The 27,008-nt window shown below is 32.9% G+C and overlaps 1 protein-coding gene across 2 annotated transcripts in view; it reads right to left on the bottom strand.

The window, feature by feature from the left end:
* The window catches only part of LOC111060503 (RYamide receptor), a 40,403-nt gene that overhangs the window by 859 nt on the left and 12,536 nt on the right, over nucleotides 1-27,008 (bottom strand). The window contains exons 2-5 of one of the 2 annotated variants that reach the window (XM_039421779.1): nucleotides 15,231-16,898; nucleotides 13,977-14,173; nucleotides 8,557-8,755; nucleotides 2,810-2,878 (exon numbers count right to left, since the gene is read on the bottom strand). In XM_039421779.1, the coding sequence (XP_039277713.1) occupies nucleotides 2,810-2,878; nucleotides 8,557-8,755; nucleotides 13,977-14,173; nucleotides 15,231-15,569 (804 nt within the window). In that variant the 5' untranslated portion in view covers nucleotides 15,570-16,898. The remainder of the gene's footprint in view (nucleotides 1-2,809; nucleotides 2,879-8,556; nucleotides 8,756-13,976; nucleotides 14,174-15,230; nucleotides 16,899-27,008) is intronic. The other variant, XM_039421780.1, reaches the window with a different exon arrangement.

Below are 27,008 nucleotides of genomic sequence, written 5' to 3'. Positions count from 1 at the left end.
CTAAATGAATGCACAAACCTAAAACTTATAAACCTAAATCATCTGTTTCAGAAGAGATACAACCATCATCATCAATGTCAATTTTAACACTATTTATATGTATTTGTACATGTTTGACAACTGAAGATTTTTCTATTCTCTTTCACTCTATCCCTCAAGGCTGGTTCTCAAACTCTGAAAATTCATATGGAACCGATTCTGGAATGAATTGTAAAAACTTTTTATTAATACAAGTACAGTATATTCGATTCATCTTGTATCATCCTGAATATTTGATATTGATTTGATCAGTTTCATGTCATCATCAGATTTTTCAATTATTCATTTTTTTATTAATGTTATTAATGTTAGTTTAAGAATGAAAATTCAAACTAAAATTTAAATTCCAATTAAATTGTGAGAAGTTCAAGAATGTTCTACTTCTCGAGAGCTTTACGATCTATCAATATTTGGTGCATGTAGAATCTATAATACTCTATCATATTCAAGTAACAATATTACTTGGTACTAGAATTATGGAAGAAAAATATCAACTATTAAATTATAATACACAATGCTAAAGATTATAAAAATTATTGTACTAGATGATAAAAACATTCTCAATTTATCATTGAATTTTCACAATTTGTGATACAAATTTCATGAGTGAAATAATTCCATTGATAATCAGTGTTGAAAGCTGTTCCATTACTAAAATCAACTGAAACAAGACAATTCCAATAATTTTAATGGATTCTATCAATTACTGCCAGATCCACTCATATTTCACATCCTCATTGATTGCAAATGTGTATGATCGAACACTCAATGCAATAGCTCTCTCGTTTAATTTATGTTCACAGTGAGTGGACGATTTCCTTTGCGTGTATGTGATAATTTGAATATTGTAATGGAAGTCGCGCCGGCAGGAGTGAGAGAGCTGGAAATAGATGGAGATAAGAGTGAGTGAGTAAAAGAGAGTGAAACGCTGTCAGTTTGTATGGAGAAATGTTGTGAAGTATCAAGTAAGCTTACATAATTTTATTTGGAATAGAACTTGTGACTTGTGACCACAAATCTATCCAAAATTTGTTCCGTGGTTGCTGAATGGAAATTGCTTGTTGAATCACAACAACTCATTTACCTGTTCTCTGTTATGGATATTGAACTTTACCAGAACAATGGAATGTATGGAGTTGATGCAGTGGGTATAATGGAGTGATAGTAGTTTCAGAAAGCATTGTAATAATTATTTACCCATCTAATGATATGCTTCTGACCTTCCAGGAAAGAGCCTCATACTCATAGGCTAAAATCAAGTACAGATAAACATCCATCCAGCTATTGCCAATTAATAATCATGTTCAATTCATGGTTTATATATTTGTATTGTGATGAAGATTATCATCAAGCCTTTCATCTGGACAAATTATGAGAAAAGACAATGAATTGACAATTAGAAAAGACAAATTACGAAAGACAATATTATGTTTCGAAAATAGAAATTATTCGATTCTTACCAACTATGGAATAAATACTATATTTAATAGCATTAAATAAAAGAGGAAGTATTGTCTGAAGGTGCGAACAGAAGGGTAAATCGCAATGAAGATCGATACCAGTAACAGTTGTTCAATGATGGAAACATTTGGATCATTGATATGCTTAAAGATAGAGATATACAGAGCGAGTCATATGTATGGGAACCCTTCAATGAGTTAGAGACTGTTTTAGATATAATAACTGTAACTTCCAGGATAAGTTATTGGTCGAATACTCTACCTTTTGACATACAACTGAATTTCAACCCCTCATGAGGGGTTGTGACTAATATTTAAATGTAAACACCCATTGTGTGGTACATCATTATTTTAAAAACCTTTTCAAAACAAGAATGATGACATCTATAAAAATGTTCTATCATGCTTGTATCAAAAATGGCGGCTGATTGAAGTTTTAGTTTTTAAAAAAAATGAGAGGTTGTAGATCAAATATTTAAAATGTAAACACCCATTGTATGATACATCATTTAAAATACCTTTTCAAATCAATAAAGAAGACATCAATAAAAAATTTCTATGATACTTGTATCCAAAATGGCGGCTGATTGAAATTTTAGTTTTTACTTGGTTTTTACATTTTAGATACAAGTATCATAGAACATTTTTATTGATGTCATCTTTCTTGTTTTGAAAAGGCCTTTAAAATGATATATGATACAATGGGTGTTTACATTCGAAATATTTTAGTTACAACCCCCTCATTTCTTCAAAAACAAAAACTTCAATCAGCCGCCATTTTGGATACAGAAATCATAGAACATTTTTACTGATGCCATCTTCCTTGTTTTAAAAGGGCCTCCAAAATGATGTGCCACACAATGGGTGTTTACATATGAAATATTCGAGCTACAATCCCTAAGTCACCCCCCTATGAGGGGTTGAAATTCAGTTGTACGTCGAAAGGTGGAGTATTCGACCAATAACTTATCCTGAAAGCTACAATATTATATCTACAACAGTCTTCAACTTATTGAAGGGTTCCCTTATGACTCACTCTGCATAAGGTCGATAGCGAGCAGAAATTTACATATCGACTTGACCGTTCTGTTCGTACCCATATAATGTAATCTGAGAGAAGATGAGTTTTTCCATCGAAATAGCATGTACCAGAAAAATTTAGTTCCAATATACATAAATGAACAGAGTTGACAGATAATGTGGGTCAAAGGATCGAGTATCCAATGATTTTAGTCATTGGTTCCTGACAATAGTTTGGCATGCGATGGAAATCTACGAAAATTATTTAGAAGAGATATTTTCCAACATACCAAAAAAATGTTCAAAGGCAGCCAACAAACTGTGAAGACAACCACAACTGTGACCATCATTTTGATCATCTGTAACAGAGCAGTTTACTATTCATTCTTTCATTCATTTATACAATACAATATGAAAAATCTCACTGAGTCTAAGGAGACCCATAGTGGTACAACAACAAAATAGCAATAACTATTATTATGGAGAGTCAATAATAAGCTCTCTCAGTTCCTATATAGAGTTTTGTAAGCTTATCAAGTCTTATTCCATGAAATATTATCTCATACATTAAAAAAATATTATTATTGGAAAATAATTTTTCAAAAGTCAATTTCATAAAATAGGCGAGAAATATTCTCATTAAAATTAGGGGATTTTCAAGATTTGAGTAGATCGAGGTTGGCCATAAAAATCTCAATCAGCAACTGTATACTACAGGCTGAGTAAAGTTCATTGATGAGTAAGGTTCATTGATTCAGTACATTATTTATACATTTATATATATTTATTACAAAAACATGAAAGACTACAGGCATAAAGTCTAAAACAGTCTTCTATTTACAATCATATTGAGCGAAAAATCTCAATCAGCTACTATATAACATAGGCTTTTGAAACTCTTTATCAATTCACCACTGGTATCATTCCCACTAATACTCAGAATGCTAGTCAAAGTGACCCACTTGATTTGGAATGTTCTCATACCCAATCTGAAATCGAATCCATTTGATTCTAGAAAAGGTGAATTTCATTTACATCTTATTCCAATTCGAGCTTTCGTCGAGAATCAATCTTTGATATCTGTCACAAAATTGAAGCCCAATAGGAACGAGGCGTAAAGAAAAGTGATTTATTTGTTCTTTTCGCTGAAAGAATGGCTGGAGGGACTGAAATTTGATTAGAGCGCTGACGACAGACAGAGAACACTGAGCAATCTGCAAATCAGCTCTCTATCGCTTGTTCCTTGACAGACGTAAAAATGCCTCTCAAAGCTTTGTATGACTACTCCCAGCCATAAAACTGTATGTAGTTCTATGTCTATAGATTTACTCTCAGCCTATCGTGATAAATTGAGGAAAGCGGAGTTTCCCCAACACAAGAGCTAACTCCAGCTTTCAATGCATTCACTATCACAATATCAATTCCACTACTACTACTCACCATTGAAAACCTACCTACTATCCATACAATACATCGAGGATCACGAGGACAAAATAGTCTGAATGCAGTTGAAAATCGAGGAAACGATGAAGACTATTGTTATGAAAATATATTATAATCAATTGCAACATTAATTATTCAAACATACTTCTACTTCCAAGTTACAATGAAAATATACCTACATCAGACCTCAGATTTGAAACTTGGTTGTATCGATAGCACAAACTGGTGAGAGGAAAGAAAACAAGATTTGACTTGAAAAAAGTTTTGATCCATTCAATATTTCAAAGAAATAATCGTTCAATTAGTAAAGCTGTAGGTCCACTCATTTCTCATTATCATCTCTCGGTCACTTATGAACAAGCCTAGTTGGCATTATCCTCTGTAAAAATAATGAAATCAATACTACCCTTTGGTATAAAATCGTCATCAATCATGTTCAATACTGTTGAAGAACATTATAATTGGAATTAACAGTATAATTAAAATATATTTTGAATGCTTTATTGCATATCTGTCATCGTTTGTCTTATGACAGATATGCAATGAAGCATTCAAATTATATTTTAATTATACTGTTAGTTCCAATAAATTATAATGTTCTTCAACAGTATTGAACAAAGAGTAAATCTCAACTCCTTACAATCGCTATCCTCTTAAAACAGAAGAAAATAAGAATAAGCCAAACGAAGAATTTCTAGAACGCCTAATATCAAGGGGTTATTGTGCCTAATCTGTAACAGCGTCACATTTTATTACAAAGAATTGGTCAAATCGTCATTTCACCTTCACATGAGGAGAAGAGAGGTTAGTGAAATCACTTATTTTTCTTCACATATCTAGGGGATTATTCCAAATTGGTATCTTCAAACGTCAGTTACTGGAACGCTCCGGAAAATACGATATTGCATAATTTTTGCTTATTCGAAATTCAGTCAGCAAAATCAAGTCACTTTGATGCATGTGAATCTCTGTTCTAAAATATTGGAAAATTTCTTCAAATTCTAGGAATACTCGTGAATAGTTTTCAGTTACTTGTACTCAAGCTGGTAAAGAATTTCAAGGCGATATCTATTGAGTAATATAAAATACTTGGTAGTAAAGAACTCTTACAACAACAACTGGTTGATAAGGTTCTGTTCAAATATTTTTGAAAAATCCAGGCTTAGTTTTTCTCGAGTTCCGTAACTCTTTCGTGAATGATATCCTTCATTATCAATCAAGTGAAAAGTTCGAATAAATGTGGTTTGTGTCTGAGCATAATATCTCTAGGGACTAAGCTTTACGACTTCAACAACTTTTGACAAAGAACAACTGGAAACTTGACGTTAAAGCTTTGTGGCAAAACTTATGTTTAGAAGATGTGGTTTCTTGTCGGAGATTTAATGAACTATTATCAACTTGATAGTCTTTGATAAATTCATGTACATGGAAAAGTCAAGCTTCCAATCTGAAACTTTCAACTCTGAATACGTAAAATGATATATTTTCTATCAATTTGACGTTGAGTTTTCTCTAATGTCGCAAAATGAACAAATATTAAAAGAATAGAGAGTCGAAATGAAATTTGTTTGTAAATATTATCATAGAAATAAAATATAGAATTCGAATGAGTATGAATTACGACAAGCTCATTCCATGCAACTATTGATTCAGTACAAATGTGAAACTTTTTCTATGCAATCTCACCCACTGTGAATACAACTTGACACTTGAGTCAAAAAGCAAACTGGAGTTAATAATTATTGAACAATCTTGTGATTTCAAAACATAGTGAAAATGTGTATTGTTCAATTTTTGTGTTCTGTGGCTCGGTCATCAGTTTCTGTTACTCAACATGATTGTGCTCATTACATTTCGACAAATTCTCAAGAAAAAGGATTCGATTTGCCAACAACTATATGATATCAATTTTTATTGTTTCCATTTCAATTTCACACAGTAGCACCTGTATTACTTATTGAAGTAGTTAAGTGCTACGAATTACTAGAATTTGTTATAATTATTTGGAATAATGCCAAATAATATGAGAAGTGAAAAATGTAAGTCATACATAACTGTATTCATTTATTTATCAGCTGTGCTAATAGTGAAGTTGTGTTTCTTTTCTGGCTCAAAATTTTGCAAAATTACTCAAAAATTCCAATTTGTAGGGATTTGAGTGGAATATTTTTGTTCTTAATCAGTTTTTAAATATCAAAATTCAAAATTTTTAGTTTAGTCATTAGTTTTGAAGTGGAAATTGGAATTTTTGAAGTGAAAGTGAAATCTTAACCTTATTCTTTTTGAAACTTTTATTTGTAAAAATTTGGGAGAAGACAGTTTTGGGCTATGCCTGTTGTCTTCTCCCAATCATATTATATTTATTATAATTATGATTTGTAATTGTCAATGAAATAAATAAATAAATGTATGTGAAATAGTTTTTTTCACCTTATCTCCATCATTTATAAAATTATATACATATTATCTATTATTCACCTCGTCATTTTATCGAAAATGAAGAAAACATACTTCTTGGACTATGCCTGTTCCATGCTTTCCATGAAAGGATGAATAATTTTTATAAAACCTTACTTCTGTTGAATGTTTGAATAAGTATGAGTGGGCTTCATGTGCATGATAAGTTACATGAATCTATTCAATAATACAGTTTTCTTGATCGAGTTCTTTGTCAAACGATATCTTATACTCATATAATCAATACCATAACTGTATTCCAATTTCTTCAAATTACACTCTTACTACAACTAGAGTGGGAAGTGGCTGGTCCTTGCATTGTGTTAATAATCAATCATTGAAACTGTCAACAACCATAAACTGATGGAGAAAATATAGTGTGGGGATGGAGAAAACTCAGTTGTGAATCTACAGGGGAAATTTGAAGAATATCAAGTAGGCCACTACAAAATTTCCAAAGCAATACTTTTCGAGTGCAAGAACGTGGAACAAAATTATTCATCTGTAAGGGTTTCTAGAGCCCTCAAAATCCGAAAAGGATCACCAACTGCAACTATCTGATGGTTTCCACTTCAGAGTGCTGCACTGAGCAGAGCAGAGCTCGTTGCTGCTATTCGACGATTTATTGAACTGGCTTGGAAAAGTTTCTTCTGCTCCAAGAGAGCAGGTTGGATTGACATTTCAGGGATGGCACTTGGACAATAGTTATTTGTCCGTTAACTCCCCTTCAATTTGACACAATATTTCGCAAGTTTGCACTTTTTTCAACTTTCAAGACGACAACCACAAGATACTATCTTATCAATATAATTATTTTATAAATTCTTCTAAGCCAGTTATATCTTCTAATTTCTAGTACGGAGTGAACCATAAAGTTCAATAATTTTATAATGCCTGTAATTTGTTAATAGATTTGATTGATTCTTTTCTCACTCTATTAAGAAATGACGTCAAGCAGTTGGAGCCATGAATAATATTCCTTACAAACATAAATTCCAAAGTTTGCAGACAGCTCAGCTATTGGGATGTATTATCGTAATAGTAGAATAGTAAAATGATTGAGAAAATTAACAAAGAATAATAGTGACAACAAATTATACACAATAATCAATCAGTTTATTAGAATGGATCATTTGAAAATTGAGACGATCATATAGAGAGATCAAATTAACGAAGAATGTTCAGTAACAAACTGAGTTCATTGTTGCAAAAAATGAAAAATACTGGATTGTGAAATTTCAATATAACAATCATAATAAAGTCGTAGAAGTCATGTAATCTTAAGCCGTGTCCACACTGAACAAATGTTCGACAAACATGTTTGTTGAAAAAGATTGGGCAAATTTTATTATGTTTGACAAACAATGTTTGCCCGTGGCCAGTGTGGACGCGTCACCAAACAAAATATTTGTGAATGAGGAGAACAGGTTTTATGTTTTACAGCTGTCATCACTGAAAATGTTTGGAAAAACAGTAATTTTTGTTTGACAAACAATAATTGTCCAAACTTTTAAAAATGTTTGTCCCTGAGCTCCTCAACAAACATGTTTGCCGAACATGTATGTCGAACATTTGTTCAGTGTGGACACGGCTTTACATTGTACTAACTTTGTAATAACTTGATACTGTAACAGCAATGAGGTAACTGAATTATTATTGTGACAGCTCCTCAGGTCTACTGCAAGAGTTGCCAAGCGAGCATTACAATAATAATTAATAATATCGCCAACCACTTAATTGGTTTTTCAAAGTATGACTTTACTATTCGATGATACTATTCAGAAGTTTTACTATTCAATAAATTATTATTGAATATTAATATGAAATAGAATTTCATCAAGATAAAGTATATTCAATTGAAGTAGATACATGAAACACTGAAGTTTGAACGTACGAATGTTCATACTTGGATCTTGGAATAGATGGAGGTTGGTAAGATGTGCATTAGTTGATAATTGTGTTATCTTCTATATAATACTGTATTTTCTATCTCACTATTATGAAGGCAATATTATAATAATGTTTATCGGTGGAATGAATCATCTGCATGCTGTCCCATTCAATGTAGACAACTTCTCTAGGGCGAGCATGCAAGTAAAAGCGTATTATTGAGTTTGATGTTCGATCGGTAGGCTACCTTTTTCTTTGAGCGAGCCATTCGAGCGTCTCGGGAGTTTTGTGCCTCGCCTGGAATGCGTTTGCCCCAAACCACAACGGCTATTCTCGTGTAGGTGAATACCAGCACCGAAAATGGCACCACGTATTGCAGGGTCAGCAGCAGAAACGAATAGACATTCTGATACTCTTTCGATTCCCAATTTTCTGTGCATATGAACCTGTCGAAGAGATATTGGAAAACGAAAATTAAAGTGAAGTGCAGAATAGAACAGATTTACAGAATAGGACATACTAATTCATAACTAATATGCAACGTAGTTTTCTTCTACATTTCATACTATAATTTTTTTTTTGTAACTGTGTGTTTTTTACTTTAGTGAGGTCCACGTTATAATGGTTATAATGACAGTGTTTGATTAGCAATGATATTGCAATCCTTGTCTAACATTCAACAAATCAGATAGCGCTATCTCTTTCTTGCTTTGCTCGGTTGCCTGATCGTCTTTTTACAATGTAGAAATTATTGTTAATCAACAAAATATTTCATCATAATTATGAAAATTCATTCTGAAATTATAATTTATTGCTTAATAAAATATAATTGATTATTTTAAACGAGAATGAACAGTGTTAATATAACATCAATAAACCTGTATCAGCTACCGTTTATAGAAGGCATTGACAAGACAGAGGATCGGCAACGTTGTTTCCTATCTTTCTTCACTGCCGTTATAACGTAGACCTCTCTATAGCAACCAGCATCTTCCACTATGGATCTGAATGTTTTACATAAAACCACACCAATGCATTACATAGAATGAGAAAGAAAAATTTCACTTTGATTGATCTATAAGTAGACTTATGGCTATACTCAACAATCATAATGTATCGTATTTTCAACATGAATAGAAATTAGGCCCTTTTATGTGGATTCTACTTCAATAATAATTATTGGTTGTACTTATTTTCGAAAAAAAACATTCAATTCCAAAAACTATATATGTAAACTGTTTTACCTCGTTTTATTATTTTTGATTGTAGGTTAGATTTTAAGAAGTGTTTATGGGGTAGAGAGTGATAAGTTTCCTTCATTCTCTCCAATATTGGCAAAAGTGAAAAATATTAATTTTTTATGAAGGGTCATTGAAAGAATGAAAGATTTAATAAAGTGTACTATGCTGAATAATGTAAGTTTGAATCTATAATTTATTGATTGAATCTGAAATAATTCATCAAAAGTATAACTCGTGTTAGGGCATGGCCCTCTCATTCGATTCCCAAAACCCACATTTGGTCACCGTACGCATACGATTATTAGCGAGGAGCCCGGTCCTGAACCTGGGTGCAGGGACCGCAATCGAATGTGGAAGTGGGGCCATGCTTCATTTTCATTTCTTAAAAAAAATGATAACACAGACGTTTTTCGTGTTGGAACACTTTTGGTATCAGAGTACCATATTGTGAAACCAAAATGATCAAACTGCTCAACAACCAGCAACACTGCTACCAATATTGTGTTCCCTCACGAAAAACATGGGTGTTATCGTTTTTCAAATCAATTTATGTTCTGGTAGGCTACTCTTTGTCCATTCACACAGAATTCGGGCGAGAGTTTTGAGCGAAGTTGATGATCTTTTCGCTAAATAGAAACCCAGTTCACAGACTTCAATTCGATTTTAATGTGTGAGAAACAATTTAATCAAGCAATTAGATCGTTGATGATAACAAGTCTTGTTTATCTAGTTTTTAATGAAAAATACTTTAAATCACTATCTACTCATTATCATAATCACTGTGAAAGCAATAGTACTCAGCGCCATCTATTAGATAAACCGTGAACCATCTGAGACAGGTATAACAATCCTGTCAAAAAGTATTCACTTTGTTGAATTTTCTTTATCTATAAACATATGAAAACTGAATGCGTATTTTTACTTGATATTTGTCCGATCAAATGTGTTTCTGATTAATTACAATCGATTTGAATTCTTAGATTATGCTTTTTATTGATAAATTTAGCAGCATACTTCACAGCTCTCGCCAGAGTATTGTGTGTTCCAATATCAAAACTTCCATCGATCATAACTTTATTTACCACCATGATCTAGTAAACCATTTTCTACTAATAGTAGTGTAACACATAAAAATATTTTTTGGAGGTCAGGATTCTTTTTACAATCCTGATCAATCAACGTTACAACATTATTATTATGATTAATAATTATAGTTTCAAAATATAGTGAGTTCTACCATAGAGTGAAGATGCTATTCAATTATTTGATTATGGGTCCACGTACCATGTTATTATGGCAGTGGTGAAAAATGGGTAGGCAGCCTTGCCGATTCTCTCCCTTGCCACTGCCTTCTATAGAGGCCTTAGAGGGTAGCTGATGTAATAGTCCAGTTGCACAAAAGCATGTTTAATTTTACCCATTAGCCTTCTTTTCAGAAAAGTCTTTCTTGATTGGTTCTTGTGGCATTTAACCATTATTGATATTCAACAGGTTTTTGTGCAACTGGGACTAGCTGTTTATTCCTGTTAAAGTAATCAATCGTATTTTATTCATCGAGAAAAAATAATATTACTTTTAATCGAGATCAAATTTTCTGTTATAATATATAATTATATTTCTAAATTGTTAAAAACGATCTGATAACGTTGCGGAGCTGGAAATAGATAACGCTATCTGCTTTGTCAAATGATTTGACAAAGATAGCAACACCAATATGAATCAAATACTGCCATTATAACGTTGACCAAGTGGACTCCTATATACACAAGAACAATATAGCTGGGCTATATATTTCGTTCGGCGAAAATTTTATCTCCATTAATTTAACCTATACTTTATTATTGCATTTACCTACTCTATTGATTATAGGTGAACGCTGCCAGCATTATTCAAGTCAATAAATATCAGCTCAGCGTGGTAAATTTCATTCATAATTTGCTCAGATTCTGTCATGATGAAAATAAAGTCTCAATTTACATAGATGCATGGAAGACTTTTTATTCATAGAATTGTATGCACTTTCATCTGATACCTCAATAGGCCTGTATCACACGATAGGAGTAGTAGGATTGCTTCCATTCCACGAATAATGTTTATTCAAAGTATGACGATTTTTGAATCAATGTATGCTTTTTCAATTGCTATAGAAAAAACTGAAGAACGCACAAGATGTATTCATTGTTTTATTTTCTTCTGAGATGCGCCGGAAATCATCTCAGAATAAAAATGAAATCTCTGGCCTCGATCCGTGCCCCCCTAGGGCCCCCAGAGGGATAGGGGCTCCATATCCTCCCTCATGTGGAGGCCATATTGGGGTGGAATGGAAATCATGTTAGATACTTTCAAATGACATGGAATATAATCCTACTTGATCACATAGGCCCACGATTAGCATTCAAGTTGATTAGTTGTTTGTCCTTATCAATAATTTTAGATACAGTTATTGCTAAAGATGCATGGAGTTTCGAATTAAATCGAATCTGGACGTATCAGCTGAATTGACTTCATAGCGAATACCTACTGCACCTTTCAGCTTGTAGGAATCCTCTATATTATGTCAAATCGACTATGAATGGAGCCCATAATTTTCAAGCATAGGTACTTTGATCATAGTATCAGTGATTGAGTGAGTTCCTGATATAGCCAATATTCCGAAGTCTCGTCTGAATTACAATGTACAATTACTGACATAATTTGTTTATCAGAGAGCTCAGTCCTTATAGATATGGTCATAACACTGAGAGGACTGAGGGCTTTGTTTGAAGATGTGTAATCGAGCAAATTTACACTTGGCACAATAATTGGCAATAAGGCGTGTTTGGTAAGGAACTCGCATTGAAGAGATGAACCGACTCGATCAATATGCTCTCTACAATACAAATGATATACAAACAACCACTTGATGCCCCATTATTGAAACTAGAATCGGTCTAGACCAGCCAGTTTGGAAACCATTGCATTGCAACTCAGTGAACCGTGATGTATGAGCGATGCATTCAAAATAATTGAATTACTTCTATGAGTCTTGCAAGAGGAAATCTCTGTAGATATTTTTGAATTATAATTTTTCTATACATGGAGGAATAATAATAAGTAACATGAAAGAGTATGAGGAATCGAATAGCTTGTTGAGACTGCTTATATACTGCTTATGCTTGTATCATATTCAAGGTAATTAATATAGGTACCAATGTTATCGAGTGAATACCAATATATTCTAATCATCTTGGATCATACCTATTCAGTTGTATCACCCGGATGAGAGCGGTCGTTATCACAGTTGAATGGTAAATTTTAGTCCAACATATCATTTTGAGAATGAATTATGTTAATATGGAGCAATATTTATTTTTTATTTTGAATGATTTATTTTTTGATTTTTTATTTTGAAATTATTTTGTATTTTTTATTGTATAAAACACTATAATCATAATACAATTATGACATTGGAGGAAAACTAGGCTGAGCCTGTACTATTTCTCTCCAAAAATTTTGATAAAATGTGAATGCTGTCCAAAAGATAAGGTTATGTAATCACACACTGCTTCGTTACTTGATTTTCGGTCCAGGAATGATGATTTAAAATTTTGAATTTTGAAGGTTGATTTTATAATGAATCACAGAATGTATCACAATAAATTAAAAACTTTGGAAATATTGCACTTATTTAAAAAATATTTTAATACAAAATCAAAAACCTACTCACTATTTGTTATTCATAGCTGAATATGCTCTATTCATACAATATGCTCTCATTGTTTCCTTCTCCGTTTACTCTTCCCCATCATTTATTTATTTATACATATAATATCATTCTCATCTATGAATGATTGTGAATGGAATCATACATTGCACATGATGATCTGATCATTATCCTCGAAATAATGATTTTCCTTGATCTTTCACTTGATATTGAATGTTTCGAATAAATAATGATCAAATGGAAGCTCAAACGTTGAATCAGGGAGAACTTTTAATGATCGACAAATCTAAAATTGGATAACTTTATGTGAAGTGACATCTGATTTAACTATAAAACGCGTTATTGATCTGTTGAATTGAAACACATCGTACTATCAAAAATACAAATACAGTAATAGGAAATTAGCAAACCAAGGAATGGTTCATTCTCATCAATATAGAATAGGAATATGAAAAAAATTATAAAGGAAGGAAAACTTTGAGATGACATGCGATCATCTCACATATATCACAAGGCAGCAGAGGAGTATTATAAATAATGAGGAAAATCACAACGCAACTGGATTACTCCTAATCCTATAGCTAACAAGGTACTTGGAAACTCGACTATGTTCTAGCACTCACACGAATTCTCATGTTAACATCAAATAATAGCGAAACACCACTAGCATGCAAAAATTAAAAGCATGTTTTGAGTAAACGTAAATGAAGTTGATTCACTCACCTGTGGCAAGATTTGTGCCAGGGAGAAGGCTGTGCCAAGTGGGAAACTGTGAATATTGGGAAGGCTGTGGCGATTGCTATTGTCCACACAACACTGATTGTGATTTTTGCGTGGTGCTTGCTCATTCTGGGACGTAATGGCCACATTATGGCCATGTAGCGATCCACACTTATGGCCAACAACGTGTAGGCGCTCACCTGCCAATTCAAGCATCAATTCTCACAGTCAGTGGAAACATGATGGAGTGGCGAACATAGCTGCAAGTTTAGACTTAAGAGTGTTGAATTGATTCAATGCGTGTAATTCAATGGTGGTGCACTCTCATGACAAATAGTGGAGCACTTCATGAAACACTATTCAAATACATGCATTACATTTCACACTCAGACCCGGTTGCACAAAGGCTGGCTAAATTTAAATCGTGATTTATTTTACAAGAACTAATCAGAGGAGACTTTTTCAAAAGGAAGGCTTCTTTGAACTGGCACTTTATCTTGGAGTTACCTCCACCGCTCCACCTTGTTTCAACCCAATAAAGAGCTGTAGTTAACAGTGCATACAATAAGTAAGAATCAATAATTCTCATCTAGTGAATTAGGCATTTTTTATTATAAAGGGATCAGATGAATGGATGGAATCCATAGTCATTATGAATATTGCATTTCAATTTCCATTACATATCATTTTTCTTGTTGTAAAGGAAAGACTGTTGTGGATTCAGTGAAGAGAGATATTTAGGATGTTAACCCTAAACCCTACCCTCAAGTTGAATAGGATATTATATGAAGAATAACATTCGAGAAGAATTATAATACCGTATGTACAAAACTGACGTCTCATATCATGTTTTCAATTGCTCCACTGATTTCAGATTAACTTTCATACACACATGTTTATATTGTTTCTTGGTTTCCTAGAAAATACTTTTCTGAGACTGAGAACGAGTCTGGAAAAAATAGCTCAAGCCTCAAGAATAGAGTCGTTTGGAGTTCATCAATCATATATTAATAAAATGATCCACGCATTACTGAATCAATTACCAAAGACTCTATCAAATCAGAATGAGTCTCAAGAAGACTTGATCAATCAATCCTATCTCAATAAAATGATTGTCGCATTACTAAATCAATTCAATTACCAGAGTCTGTATTGAAACAGAATGTGTCTCTGCAATTTTGAAAAATTTTAGAGTGATTTGATGAATTTGATAGTGATTTATTGATTAAGGGTAAGTGATAGTGCATAGTGACTCACCATAACTGACGTGACCTGGGAGAACTGCACGGTGTGACAGAGCAGCTCTCCGAAGGGCCAGTACTGGAGCACAAGCGTCGCGACAAAACTGAACGGCACACAGAAGAGTGTCATCAGAATGTCACCGACGGCCAGGTTCACAATGAAGAAGTTGGTGACGGTGTGCATACGCCTTGAGCAACTCACCACATAGCACACGAGGCCGTTTCCGAGCAGAGCCGCAACGAATATCCCGCAGTACATCACGAACACAGTCGACTGGAAGTACATCGATGAGAGGGTCGGCTGCACCGTTGAGTCACACGTTTCATTGTTGAAAACCACTTCCGAATAATTCATTTCGAACGAGTGTTGAACTTTTTCCCACTTTGACTAGATTGAGAAATGATTCTCAAGGAATTCTTCTCAAGATGAAGTAGTGTTGAACTTTTCCCCACTTTGAATAGATTGAGAAGATATTAGAAGGTATTCTACTATAGATGAACAAGTGTTCAACTTTCCCCACTTTGAATAGATTGAGAAGATTTTCACAAGATATTCTTCTCAAGAATGAATTTTCGATTGAATTCACAAATCTTTGGTCACTTTGAAAATCGAGAATCACTTCTGAACAATTCATTTCCAAAGATAATTATGATTTTTCCTTACTTTGATTAGATAAATGAATGGTTAAGTGAGCCTAAATAAATCCTTCAACTCTTGATGGTTTGTGTGAATACTATGGCAAATATCTGATAAGCTCTTCAATTCAGGCTACATTAAAACATAACTGTTTAGCTCTGATAACTGTCTCAGCTTAGTTAAATTGAACTCCCTTTCATCTAGTAATTCATTAAGATACAAAAATTTGTTTCATCATTCTGTTGATAACTGTTAACAGTTTATTATCCTGTTCAACTTCGACCCATGCTTCAGATATTTTACATTAGATAATGTAAAATATCTCATCATCAAAAGTGAGAATTTTTATCTTTTTCTTCTTAAAACTGTTCTGCTTCTTGGATTGATTTGGCTCAATGTGTTGAATCAATCATCATCATCTATAAACTATTTTCATCTTAATAGATCTGTCAATATTGGAAGATCTTTGTTTCTTCTTCTTATTGCAAGTTATTATTTGAGTGATACAGATCATCGATTTTCATTCAATAATTTATCATTGTTTGAACGCGTTATCACAGAAATCTTCCTAAACGAATTTCACATTATGAGATGAAAAAGGCATTCAGCTTCAGCTTCCTGAGTTTTATTCTGGTTTCATTTATAGTTCAACCTTGTTTATCTTCATTTGTAACCATTTTCAGAAAAAACTTCAACTTATGAATTGGTATTGTTGTTCCTATGATTTTTCGAAGCATATCGGAATTATTTATCCTAAATAATTGGAATTTGTATTGTTTACAACTTCAACTTCAGGAAACCATTCAACATGGAAAATGTTTTAAAAAACTTTTGAAATTCTCACATTTCTTCTGATTTATATTTCTTACCGAACATCGTTTTTGGGTGGATATCATTGGAATTATTGGTTTTATATGCATGATAAAATTTCCAAAACTTAGAAAAATCTGAGAAGAACTATTTCTCAGTGGAAGAATAATGCCTAATCAAGTTCCAGTGGATCATAATGCTGAGCATTTTGACGAAATGTCCTTGCCTCTTGTAAATCTGCAACAATAGAAAACAAATAATATTTTATATAAAGTTTCTACAACAATAGGTGCATTCAATGTGGATATTTATATGTTAATTTTTGAATAAACGTCATAACTGTGATCATACTGTACAACAATATATTATTCGGCTCTATTTTGAGATTTCTATTGATTCAGAATATGCTCGTCATTATATGAAGATTCGAAGTCTAACAATGATATAGATTGTTATAAATGAAAATATCATATATCAAAGGTTGATAGAAATATTCTGTCTTCTCAAGAGTACTTCCAATGACTTTTGAAGATGCAAATTTCTTATCAATACTTTTCACATTGACAGGCATCACTTGAAATATGAAATATATCACTCAAAATATCAAACACCAAGTTTAGCACTGCGAGCATGAATCACAAATCACAAGAGATTTGTTATCATTTTATCTAGGAAGCTGAGATTTATCGTTTTTCTAACTTTGACAGGTAGCAATGTTATTTCATAACTATAAATTTGATTTATTCAATTACCAACAAGGAAGTTATCACTGAGGTTGAAACTCATTGCTGTTATATTTCTTGAAGTGTCTTTATCATTCAACATTCTTGAAATTGAATTTTTGATTCAAACATTCCAATTTGCGATGATTGTTGGAAATGATTGTGTGAAGTTATATGACCAGCTCATCTAAATTGAAAAGGGAATTTCTGGACGTGAAGAAAGTGGAAGAGAGGAAAATTGCAGCCTTAGCCTTCGCGCTCGATTTTATTTACAGGCCAGGCTCTGTTCCATTAGCATTCTTAACTTGATGAAGAAGATGTCTATTTCTCCCAAGAGTCGCTGCATCTTCACCCCTCCAAACCCCCCAAGTTAATCAATTGTGGTCGAACCCAACCAGACATCACAGTTCTCCATCAAGCAAACTAGAATCGCCCCAATACCAGTTACTCTGCATTACTCTTGATTACGTTCCAACATATTCACGTGATTATGATGTATCATTCAATCAAGTTCGAACTTTGTCGGTAAGAGACCAGATACTCATTAATACAAAACTTTCTACAGAAAGAGTTAATACCTGAAGTTAAGTTATGAGAATACATTTTCATAACAATTACATAAGAGACCAGATACTCATTATCGATTGAGAGCTGAGTTTACATTATATTTCATCATGAAGTACCTGAATACCCCTCACCAAGTCCAAGCCTCCCACCAACAGTTCAGATTCAGACATCAATAGAGAAATAAAATATGAATTAGTAACAAAGCTGGAAATTAGTTAGTAGATTTCACTCATGCTTACCCTGACACGTAAGTTTTATAGTAATACTAGCTTAACCGATGAACTTCGCACCGCCAAAACGTCAATGTATCTCACGACACACTTGACTTTATTTGGTGAATCATGAAATTCATCTGACAATCAATATTTCCATTTACATCTCAATACGAACTTCCTATGTATTTAAAACCACCGTTTTGATACCAGTAAACAATTTTATCACAGAGAGACGTGCTTATTACAGCTGGTAAGTGTATATACTAAATCATATTATCACAACATGATCTTGAATCATGATGATCTTCCCGTTCTACGTTAGCCGCACGGCCGACAATTTCAAAAACAAAACATAGGTCTGTAAAATGGATTAATAATATATAATATTAGCCCCCCGATTAAACTTTCTGGTCAGAAACCATCCCCAATATTCACACAACATATTCCCAAAGTTTCATGCCAGTCTGTCAATGAGTTTTCGAGACTATAAGAAACAAACAAACTATGAAGAACTGTGATGTCTGGTTGGGTTCGACCACAAACATACATTCATTTTTATATAATGGATTTACTCATTGGTTACCATTAAGTGATATAGTAATCCCACTAATATCAAACTGTTAAAAGTTTTTTTCATGTGATTATAAGTTTTTCTATCTGATTTATCTGATGTGTTAGCAATAAGTGTTACTTGTTGATTTAGTTTCTTATTTCCATTCCTATATTATACTTACAGTAGTGAAATGGAACTGAATTTTCACTCTGTGGTGAACGTTATTTCTCTTTCCATGATATCACCGAATGAAAAAATTCATATCTTACTAATCTATTTTAATCATTCTTTTGATCTCTACCAGTATATCACTAGCTCAACATGTTTGTTCATCTTATTCTAAAATTGAATAATTTCATTTGTGACAATTTAATTAGTTTTTGAGAGAAAACGGTAAGGTGAGTAAAATCTACTCATAGTTATCCTTGAGCGTCTTTGGAAGGTTTGCTTTCTACAAATTGTAGCTGTCAAATTTAACAACTCATATTCATTCGAAATGGCTCATTCCATGAATTTCATTGATGCTCTCGAAGTTTCAAGATCAAATATTCCTAATAAAAAACTACGATGTGTAATGATGGATTCAACATAACTTGAATTCTCACTTAACATGAAATTAAACCAGCAGAAGATTGTACCTGTCTTCAAGCATCATTATTGTTCATGGTGATATGTTAATAGCTTAGTTGTGTTGAGCTGCGCAGAGTTTGCTTGGATTAGATAAGTTGGAAAAGCAGAGCAAGTTGATGGTAGAGTAATGGAGGTAGACGTAGAGACTACCAATATTCAGTAATGACATGATTACGATAGCTAGAATCTTACATCGTTCAACTATCAATGATCTGCTCTCTTACATGATTCAGCTAGAGAAATCTATCTGCATTGAAATAATAATTATGATTCGATTCCTGGTTATTTATATTCTTGTTTAAACTAATTTGAAGAACTCCAAAATCAATTGAAGTTAGTTGAGTACGTATTTTCCAAATGTAGTGTAACGATAAATGAAAATAATAGAGTAATACAAATAGAAGAGAAGCGTTGTTTCAGAATCTAATTCTAGGAATTCATTCCTATTTCCATGTTGCAGATCGAAATAATGTTCCTTTGATACGAAAAATATTTTTTTTGCAAAACTGGTTCAAACTTCAATGCAGTTGACTAATTTAAACATTTACTTCTCTGCAACTTTCAAAGTGGATGGAATATGATGCAATTTTGAAGCTGAAGCTTCTACATGTTACAGTGGTGAAAAATGAAAGATTTCCGTACCTAGACGAAAACCATATAGTCTACTTCGGCTGTCGTGAAGTCGAATGAAGATCTGAGATGGAAGTTGGAAAGAGCTTTCTCTTACAGGCTTCATTAGATTTCTGTGACCACTTCCCAGTGTTGATGGATGTACCGTAAAACAATTTCGCCTACCCTTGGAGCTTGCTTATTGGCGGCTGTCTTCACTGGTAGCTCGTCTTCTAAATGCATTTGAATGGGTCGATTTTATTGGTAGATGCTGTCAAAGGAGTGGTTCTATGAACAATCACATTCCATTAATTCCTCAACACTGCAGAGAGTCTGCTCCTCTCTATTCATTCATATTCTATTCTGGAATCGAAGATCATTCCAATAATCAACGTAGGAATCAAGAGCTTCAAACTAGAAAGTGCAGTTAGATTCAGAGAGTATAGAATGTATCCTATACTATCTTGTCTGGTAAGATTATTGTGTCTTACATGATTTCGTTTTATCATAACAATTTTTACAAAGATTCAGATCCAAGCTCCCAAATTCCAAATTTCATCCTCCTAAATCTATTCGCGTATTTCAAGATTGATTTTGGCTTCAAATATTCCTAATAGACTATTAACATAAGTTTTAATGCAAATCAGTGTTGAATTGAGTGGATATTAATCATGACCTACCCGAATCCAAACTTGCATTACTATCAACTGGATATTTGATTCTAAAATAGTCCCATTGTAATTCAAAGGAGCACAGTCCACTGGTAAAACATAAACTTCATAGTTGGTGATTTAGTTCCATACAGATAATTCAAATGTTGTTGATGCAGTAGTTTGCTTGCTCGCATTCTGATGAGAGAACTACATCGGCATCAAAAAGTTGCACATAACTACTTCAGATATGTACATAATAATTATTTTCGCTCAGGTTTCTACTGAAGCAACTCAATCCAGGAAACCGACAAAGTTCTATTCATTAACTCTTCCAGCTTCCATCATGAGCGTGTCTCTCCAACAATGTCGCTATTTCGATGTTGTGAGACAACAAAACTCAATCAGTTTCTCACTCATCAACGAATAATCCAAATAATATTAGAATGCTCCACTGTGAGCGCTAATTGGGAAGTTTAGCTCTCCACTTTGGAGTAGATATGTGTTTTCCACGCTCACCTTGAATATGAAATTGGATGAATTGATTAATATACAAAACAATACAATGCAGCCAAACTTCAACCACAATATTTTCATAGCTATCATCAATCATGTAGTCTATCATGATAATTATATTGAATATTAGTTTATTGAGTCGAAGAAAGTCTATCAACAACTGAATCATTCAATGACATATTTTTTTATCAGTTTTTTTCCAATCGATGGCATATTTTATTACAACTGCCTTCCATAAACTGTTACCGAGATTATCATGAAGAAGTGATTCTGACTTCTTAGGGTATTGCGGGTGGAAGAAAAGTGGCAAGTCCATCATATTTTTTATTTCACTCTGAATAATAATTGGGTAATTTGGGTCATTGGAGTAGGCGAGAAACGAGCCTTTCCAGAATGTTTGGTGAATTCGTGAACAGAAGAATGTAATAACAGACTATTATTGACTAGCCTTATATTATCAAGCCATTTACATAATAACTATATACATCAATTCCTCCCCCCCCCCCAAAGATTCGGCGTTAATGTATGAGTTATTTTGAAAGACTACAGCTTATTGATCCATCGTATATTATAATGCAGACATAGATGTTCTAGAGATGAACCTACTAATGATAACATTGAATGTGACTTGATAGGTGAAGCAATAATATTTCTTGGGAGTGGAAAATGTACAAATCCTGCCCTAAGTTTTAATTTAATCATATTCTATCATTTTTGTCATAGTCATTCAATTTCAGCTGTTTTACATTCATGAAATCTAGCCGGTAAACAGCTTATTGTAGATCAAATAGACATATGATTCTCATTACATCATACTATACTGTAATAAAATCATATTTTCTTTACAGTCGAGTATGTTTCCTAGTTCCGAATTTGAAACAGCAGAACTGGTACAAAAACCGCCTTTTAGCGCTCCAGGTGGAAGTTTTGTCAACTACAATCAATAAATTCCTGATTCGAAACTTGTAAACTAGGTTATGTTTATAGAATGCATGTAGTAATGTCAGCAAAAGCAGGTAATGTTTTCTGTTTCTCAATTATTATGATTATATAGATTATCATGACAAAAAATAGTGTAAGTTACTTGGACGTGAATGTCTTTTGCAGTGCTTGAATGAAATTCTAGTCTCGGCTAACGCCTCGACTAGAAACATCATTCTCGCCTGCAAAAGGGCCCTTCCCGTCCTTGTGACTTAAGATACTGTTCTAGAAGTTCAACTCTTATTTTCTTCCATTTTACAGAACAATAATCTCGAGGAACTTGAAAATTCACTGCTTTATTAAATCGATATCAAGCAGGCTAAGTCTGTGCGTGGGAGGAATCCACAGAATGAAAATTCATTTCCATGGCTTGTTCAAACCGTTTTCAATAAAGCTTCCAGAAGTACACTCACTTATCCTAATAAAAATTTCTTCAACATTATCACATCACTGGAGACTCAATTACTCCATTTTTGTTCTCGCTCTCCAACATAGATCGTGGTTTTTATCACTTTAATAATTCCATTTGGAGAGATCTGTTATCATTTTCGGAAGAACCCCTTCAATTTTCCTTGATTTAGTTTTCAAATTTCAGCCGTGAAGCTCTGTTATATTCATGTCAATAGGATAAGATTCACAGTGAAATAAGACTTGATTATTACATTATCAGAAGTTTCGTTTCTGAGATGGTTTTATTAAGCCATTATTGATTCAGTTATGAGAGATAATTTCAAATATTGCGTAAGTGTTTTCTCAGTGTTAAAAATGAGCTCTTGCTGTAGTTCTTGAAAAATAAAGTACCCTCAACATCACTTTAAATGGATAAATAGTCCTTCATATTCATAATATAAAAGTTGTGTGTATTTTTGTCGTCGACATTTTCTGAAACAACTTTTTTATTCAAAGTTCGGTGATAATTAGGTGTAATATTTGACTATAATTTGGTTTTGTGTCCTTCCTTCTAAATTCAATATTTCTAGCAAATACAAAATGTTTGGACAAAATATTTATATTTTTGGACAAAATTTGAAATTGAACTTTCAACAGTTAAATCATGACCTATTTCTCCTGACATGTCATTCATTATGAAAATCTGGGAATAGAAAAGTTTTGGGCTATGCCTGTTTTCTTTCCCAATCATACTTATATGATTTGTTGTTATATCCGCAAATAAGTGAATAAATAATTAAATAATGTTTTGATTCTTATCAAAACTGGTTCATTGATTAGCTATGAAACTTTTCTCCTACAATGGAATAATCTGGATTGTTAGAAATGTTATTGGAAATTTATAAAGTGAGTGTTAACAAGAGAGCATCTTGTTAATGATTATTTATCAAATATGAAGATGATTAATTGCATTCAAGTATCGCACTTCAAACTGAATATGAAGAAGTTCAAATCACTGAATCACTTCAACTCACTCTTTATAAGATCTTTGAATTTGGAAACTTCAAAGAAAATGGAATAAGGGAAAATAGGCTGTCAGAAACACATAACCATAACCTGTACTCTACAATACTCTATCATTGGTTATTGTTTCTCAGATCTTTTTCGTTAGAATTTTATTACCAACACGATACATGATATTCTTTATACACAGTGAAATTCGATCTATTGGTTGATTCTTATAGTGATAACTTCATTGTTTAACACTTAGTCAATTAAACATTACTCAACTATGATATTTGAGTATACGTTATCAGCATGTGGGATATGTGTGATGATTTTTTTCTTCAAAAACAATTCACGATAAACAAATTATGAAGAGTGCTTTCAGAAAGCTAGTGGATGTTACTTGATGGAATTAATGACAACATAGAGGAACTATACTGTTTAATTAGTGTAAGAGACGTTAGAGAAACTTCTAATTAAGCAAATTTGATGAGATGGAAGCCATACTCGCTTGACTCAAACCATTGCGTTTCATATCACTCCATAACATATTAGTTGAATTGTTAAAAATACATGTGCTTCCAAAGAGTAATATGAAATCTTTGAACCAATGAGGGGTCGAGTGCAATTATTCTCAAACAACTAAGTGAGAGAAACTGGAAAGACTTCACACCTTCATGACTTGATTACCCGTGCGTGAAAAGGTTGTAGAATAGTATACTCAAGATGTAGAATTTATAAGCAGATACAGTGAGACTTGCTTACTTTGTCTGCTTATCAATTCTACATCTTGAGCTACATTTATGTTCGCTCTCCATGTCACTGAGAATCATTACTCTATCAATTAAGAATGATTATTATCTTTAATATATGTGTGGTTACTCGCTGTGGTTTGTTCATTCTGCTCACAATAGATACATTTTTTCTGGCAGATTCTCTTGTTTAGTGTTAATCTACTACCGCACGATAGTTTGTATAGTTGTATTGTAACCTGAAGCCTGAAGAATACTCACAGAATTTCCATACCTGTGAAAGATTCAAAATACATCTTCTACTTTTTTAGTAGACATACAGTTGCATATTCGTTTAAAAAATATCATAATGAATTCATGGGGATCGATTACAAAATAGAAGTTGTTGAACAAGGGATGAATTGGCTAGAAAGATATAACAGTACACCATAAATCTGTAATCAGAGAATATTGTGAAATCAAACTCTCTGATATTAAGATAACCGTGAGTTGTATGATGATAAGATAGAATTAAAGTTGGTGAAATTTATTTACAGAATAAAGGAAAAGGGTTTGAAGACTATGGAAGAGAAGAGAAACGTGATATTACTGATCAGCCTTGATCCTATGAAAGAGATAACATTGATTATTCCCAATCCCATAAGAGTGGTATCATTGTGAAAATGAGATGTGGGTCCCATCAGAAGCACGTCTTTGTGAATTTGGCATGGAATTACCATTTTCAAATCATGATTTCGAATAATTTTTCAGCTTCACTGCAACATTATCTAAAATGATTCATAATTTCAACAAATTACATGCACTTTTCAAAGCTTCAACCGTGGATCTATTTGTAGGGAAGTAGGGAACGACAGAGCTCATCCCATAAAAACAAAAAATTAGATAACTAGATTCGAGTCTATCTGTATACAATAACTTATCCCTACAAGCTCATGTTTTCTTACATGAGAATAAGTAAATTATAGAATGGACAGCATGATAGAATACTTGAATAGTAAGTAGCATTTCTCCTATTGAAATAATAATATAAAGTGGAGAATTTAAATTGGGGATATTCTTTACATGATTGAATAAAGATATATTAACGTGTTATTTATTGTTATAATGAATAATATCGGGGCACCGAGCTTCGCTCGTTATTTTTATTTATTGATAAACAGAACACAATAATTATTCTCTAAAATGATCGTGTTTATATTTCACAGCTGGCTATACGTCATCTTATGAATTTCGGGGATGCAATATTTTAATTTTTCACATACTCACTCACTCACTCACTTTTTTACTATCCACAGCTGTTTCAGCCAAGGATGAATTATCCTTTTAATGTCGTTCAGCGAGTTTTCCCAAGGATGAAACCTAGTGTAATCGAATCTTTATATCATAAAACTACTATGTTCCAAATTTCGTGAAAATCGTTAGAGCCGTTTCGAGATCCGTTAAACATAATGTGATGAATCTTTCAAATAGATCTCATGAAAAGAGAGAAAAAATTGTGATTACCTTTTAAAATGAAAGAATTTGCTAAAGGAATAGTTAGCGACCGAGCGATAAAGCTTACTTATCAATAACTGTATATTTGATAAGAGTACCGTTCTGTACTGAATATTTTTCTAGGAAAATTATTCAATAAAATTATAATTATTTTGCAAATAAAGCACAAATTATTTATGAATCGCTCACTGATTTTGAGGTTACACTTTGTTTACTATCGATCAGATGTTTTTAAAACAGTTCGAACGCAGCTGACTGATTCAAAGTATTGTCAAATGTCACGCTGGCTTCACGTAAGATATAATACCATCTCTAAAAATCAAAACTATCCATAAAGGATCAAGAATTTCAAATAAAAAATAAAATGTATGTGTTATCGTTGAAATTATTTATTATTTAAGAAATTATATTATATGTCAGGTCTTATTGTAACTAAATAGGTCATAGCATGAAATTATATTATTGATAAAATGGCAGAAATTAATTATAACAGTCTCAAACCTAATAAAAATTGTACAAGAATATTAATTTATTAATGATTTAATTCAACTGATCCACATGGTAATTAAATCTCTTTGGCAAGCCCAAGCCAATCACAGTGCATAGAAATAGCACCAAGAAGGTGATCGTTTGAAAGCAACACATGTTAATCTATTATCAGACACCAACCCTGCCTTATCAGTTACACTAGCACATGTACATTGTATGAGAGGAACTATGTCCAGAAGATTAAGCAGTTTTAAGAATTACATAAATTAAATTATTATTGTAATTAAAGGAATTGTATTCTACTGCTTGCCACTGACGTCATGTTTACGTCACAAGCGTTCTACCAATGGCAAATTTTTATGCAAATTATTACATTGAGATTCTGAGAAGCAAGGTCTAGCCTAGAAGCTTGGAGAAAGGACAGCACTTCCCTTTTGAAATCCTCACCGTGCAGATCTCTTTTATAGTTACCAAAGACCTATTTGTGAAAATTTCTTGTTCGATTTTAAATGTTCTATTTGTGAGCCGATATTTTAGGCCAATTTATTTGTTATTTGTAAATTTCTGTTTTCATCAATCGATAAATTTAAAAGTTTAAAGTAAATTATCCCTTAATTAATTCGGTGAAGGAGATATTTAAATTAAAATTCCCCACGTGCTGAAACCGAAGCCTGGATTGCTGCCGATCAAACGATTTTTGATCTAAAGAAAAAAACCACGACCGCCAAGGAAATTCACGTGAGTTATAAGTTTTAAAAGGGGCCCCAATCTACG

Source organism: Nilaparvata lugens, chromosome 2 (assembly GCF_014356525.2).
Source record: "Nilaparvata lugens isolate BPH chromosome 2, ASM1435652v1, whole genome shotgun sequence".
Lineage (NCBI taxonomy): Eukaryota > Metazoa > Arthropoda > Insecta > Hemiptera > Delphacidae > Nilaparvata > Nilaparvata lugens.
Note: the sequence above shows the minus strand (reverse complement) of the source record. Positions and strands in the feature narration are given on the sequence as shown.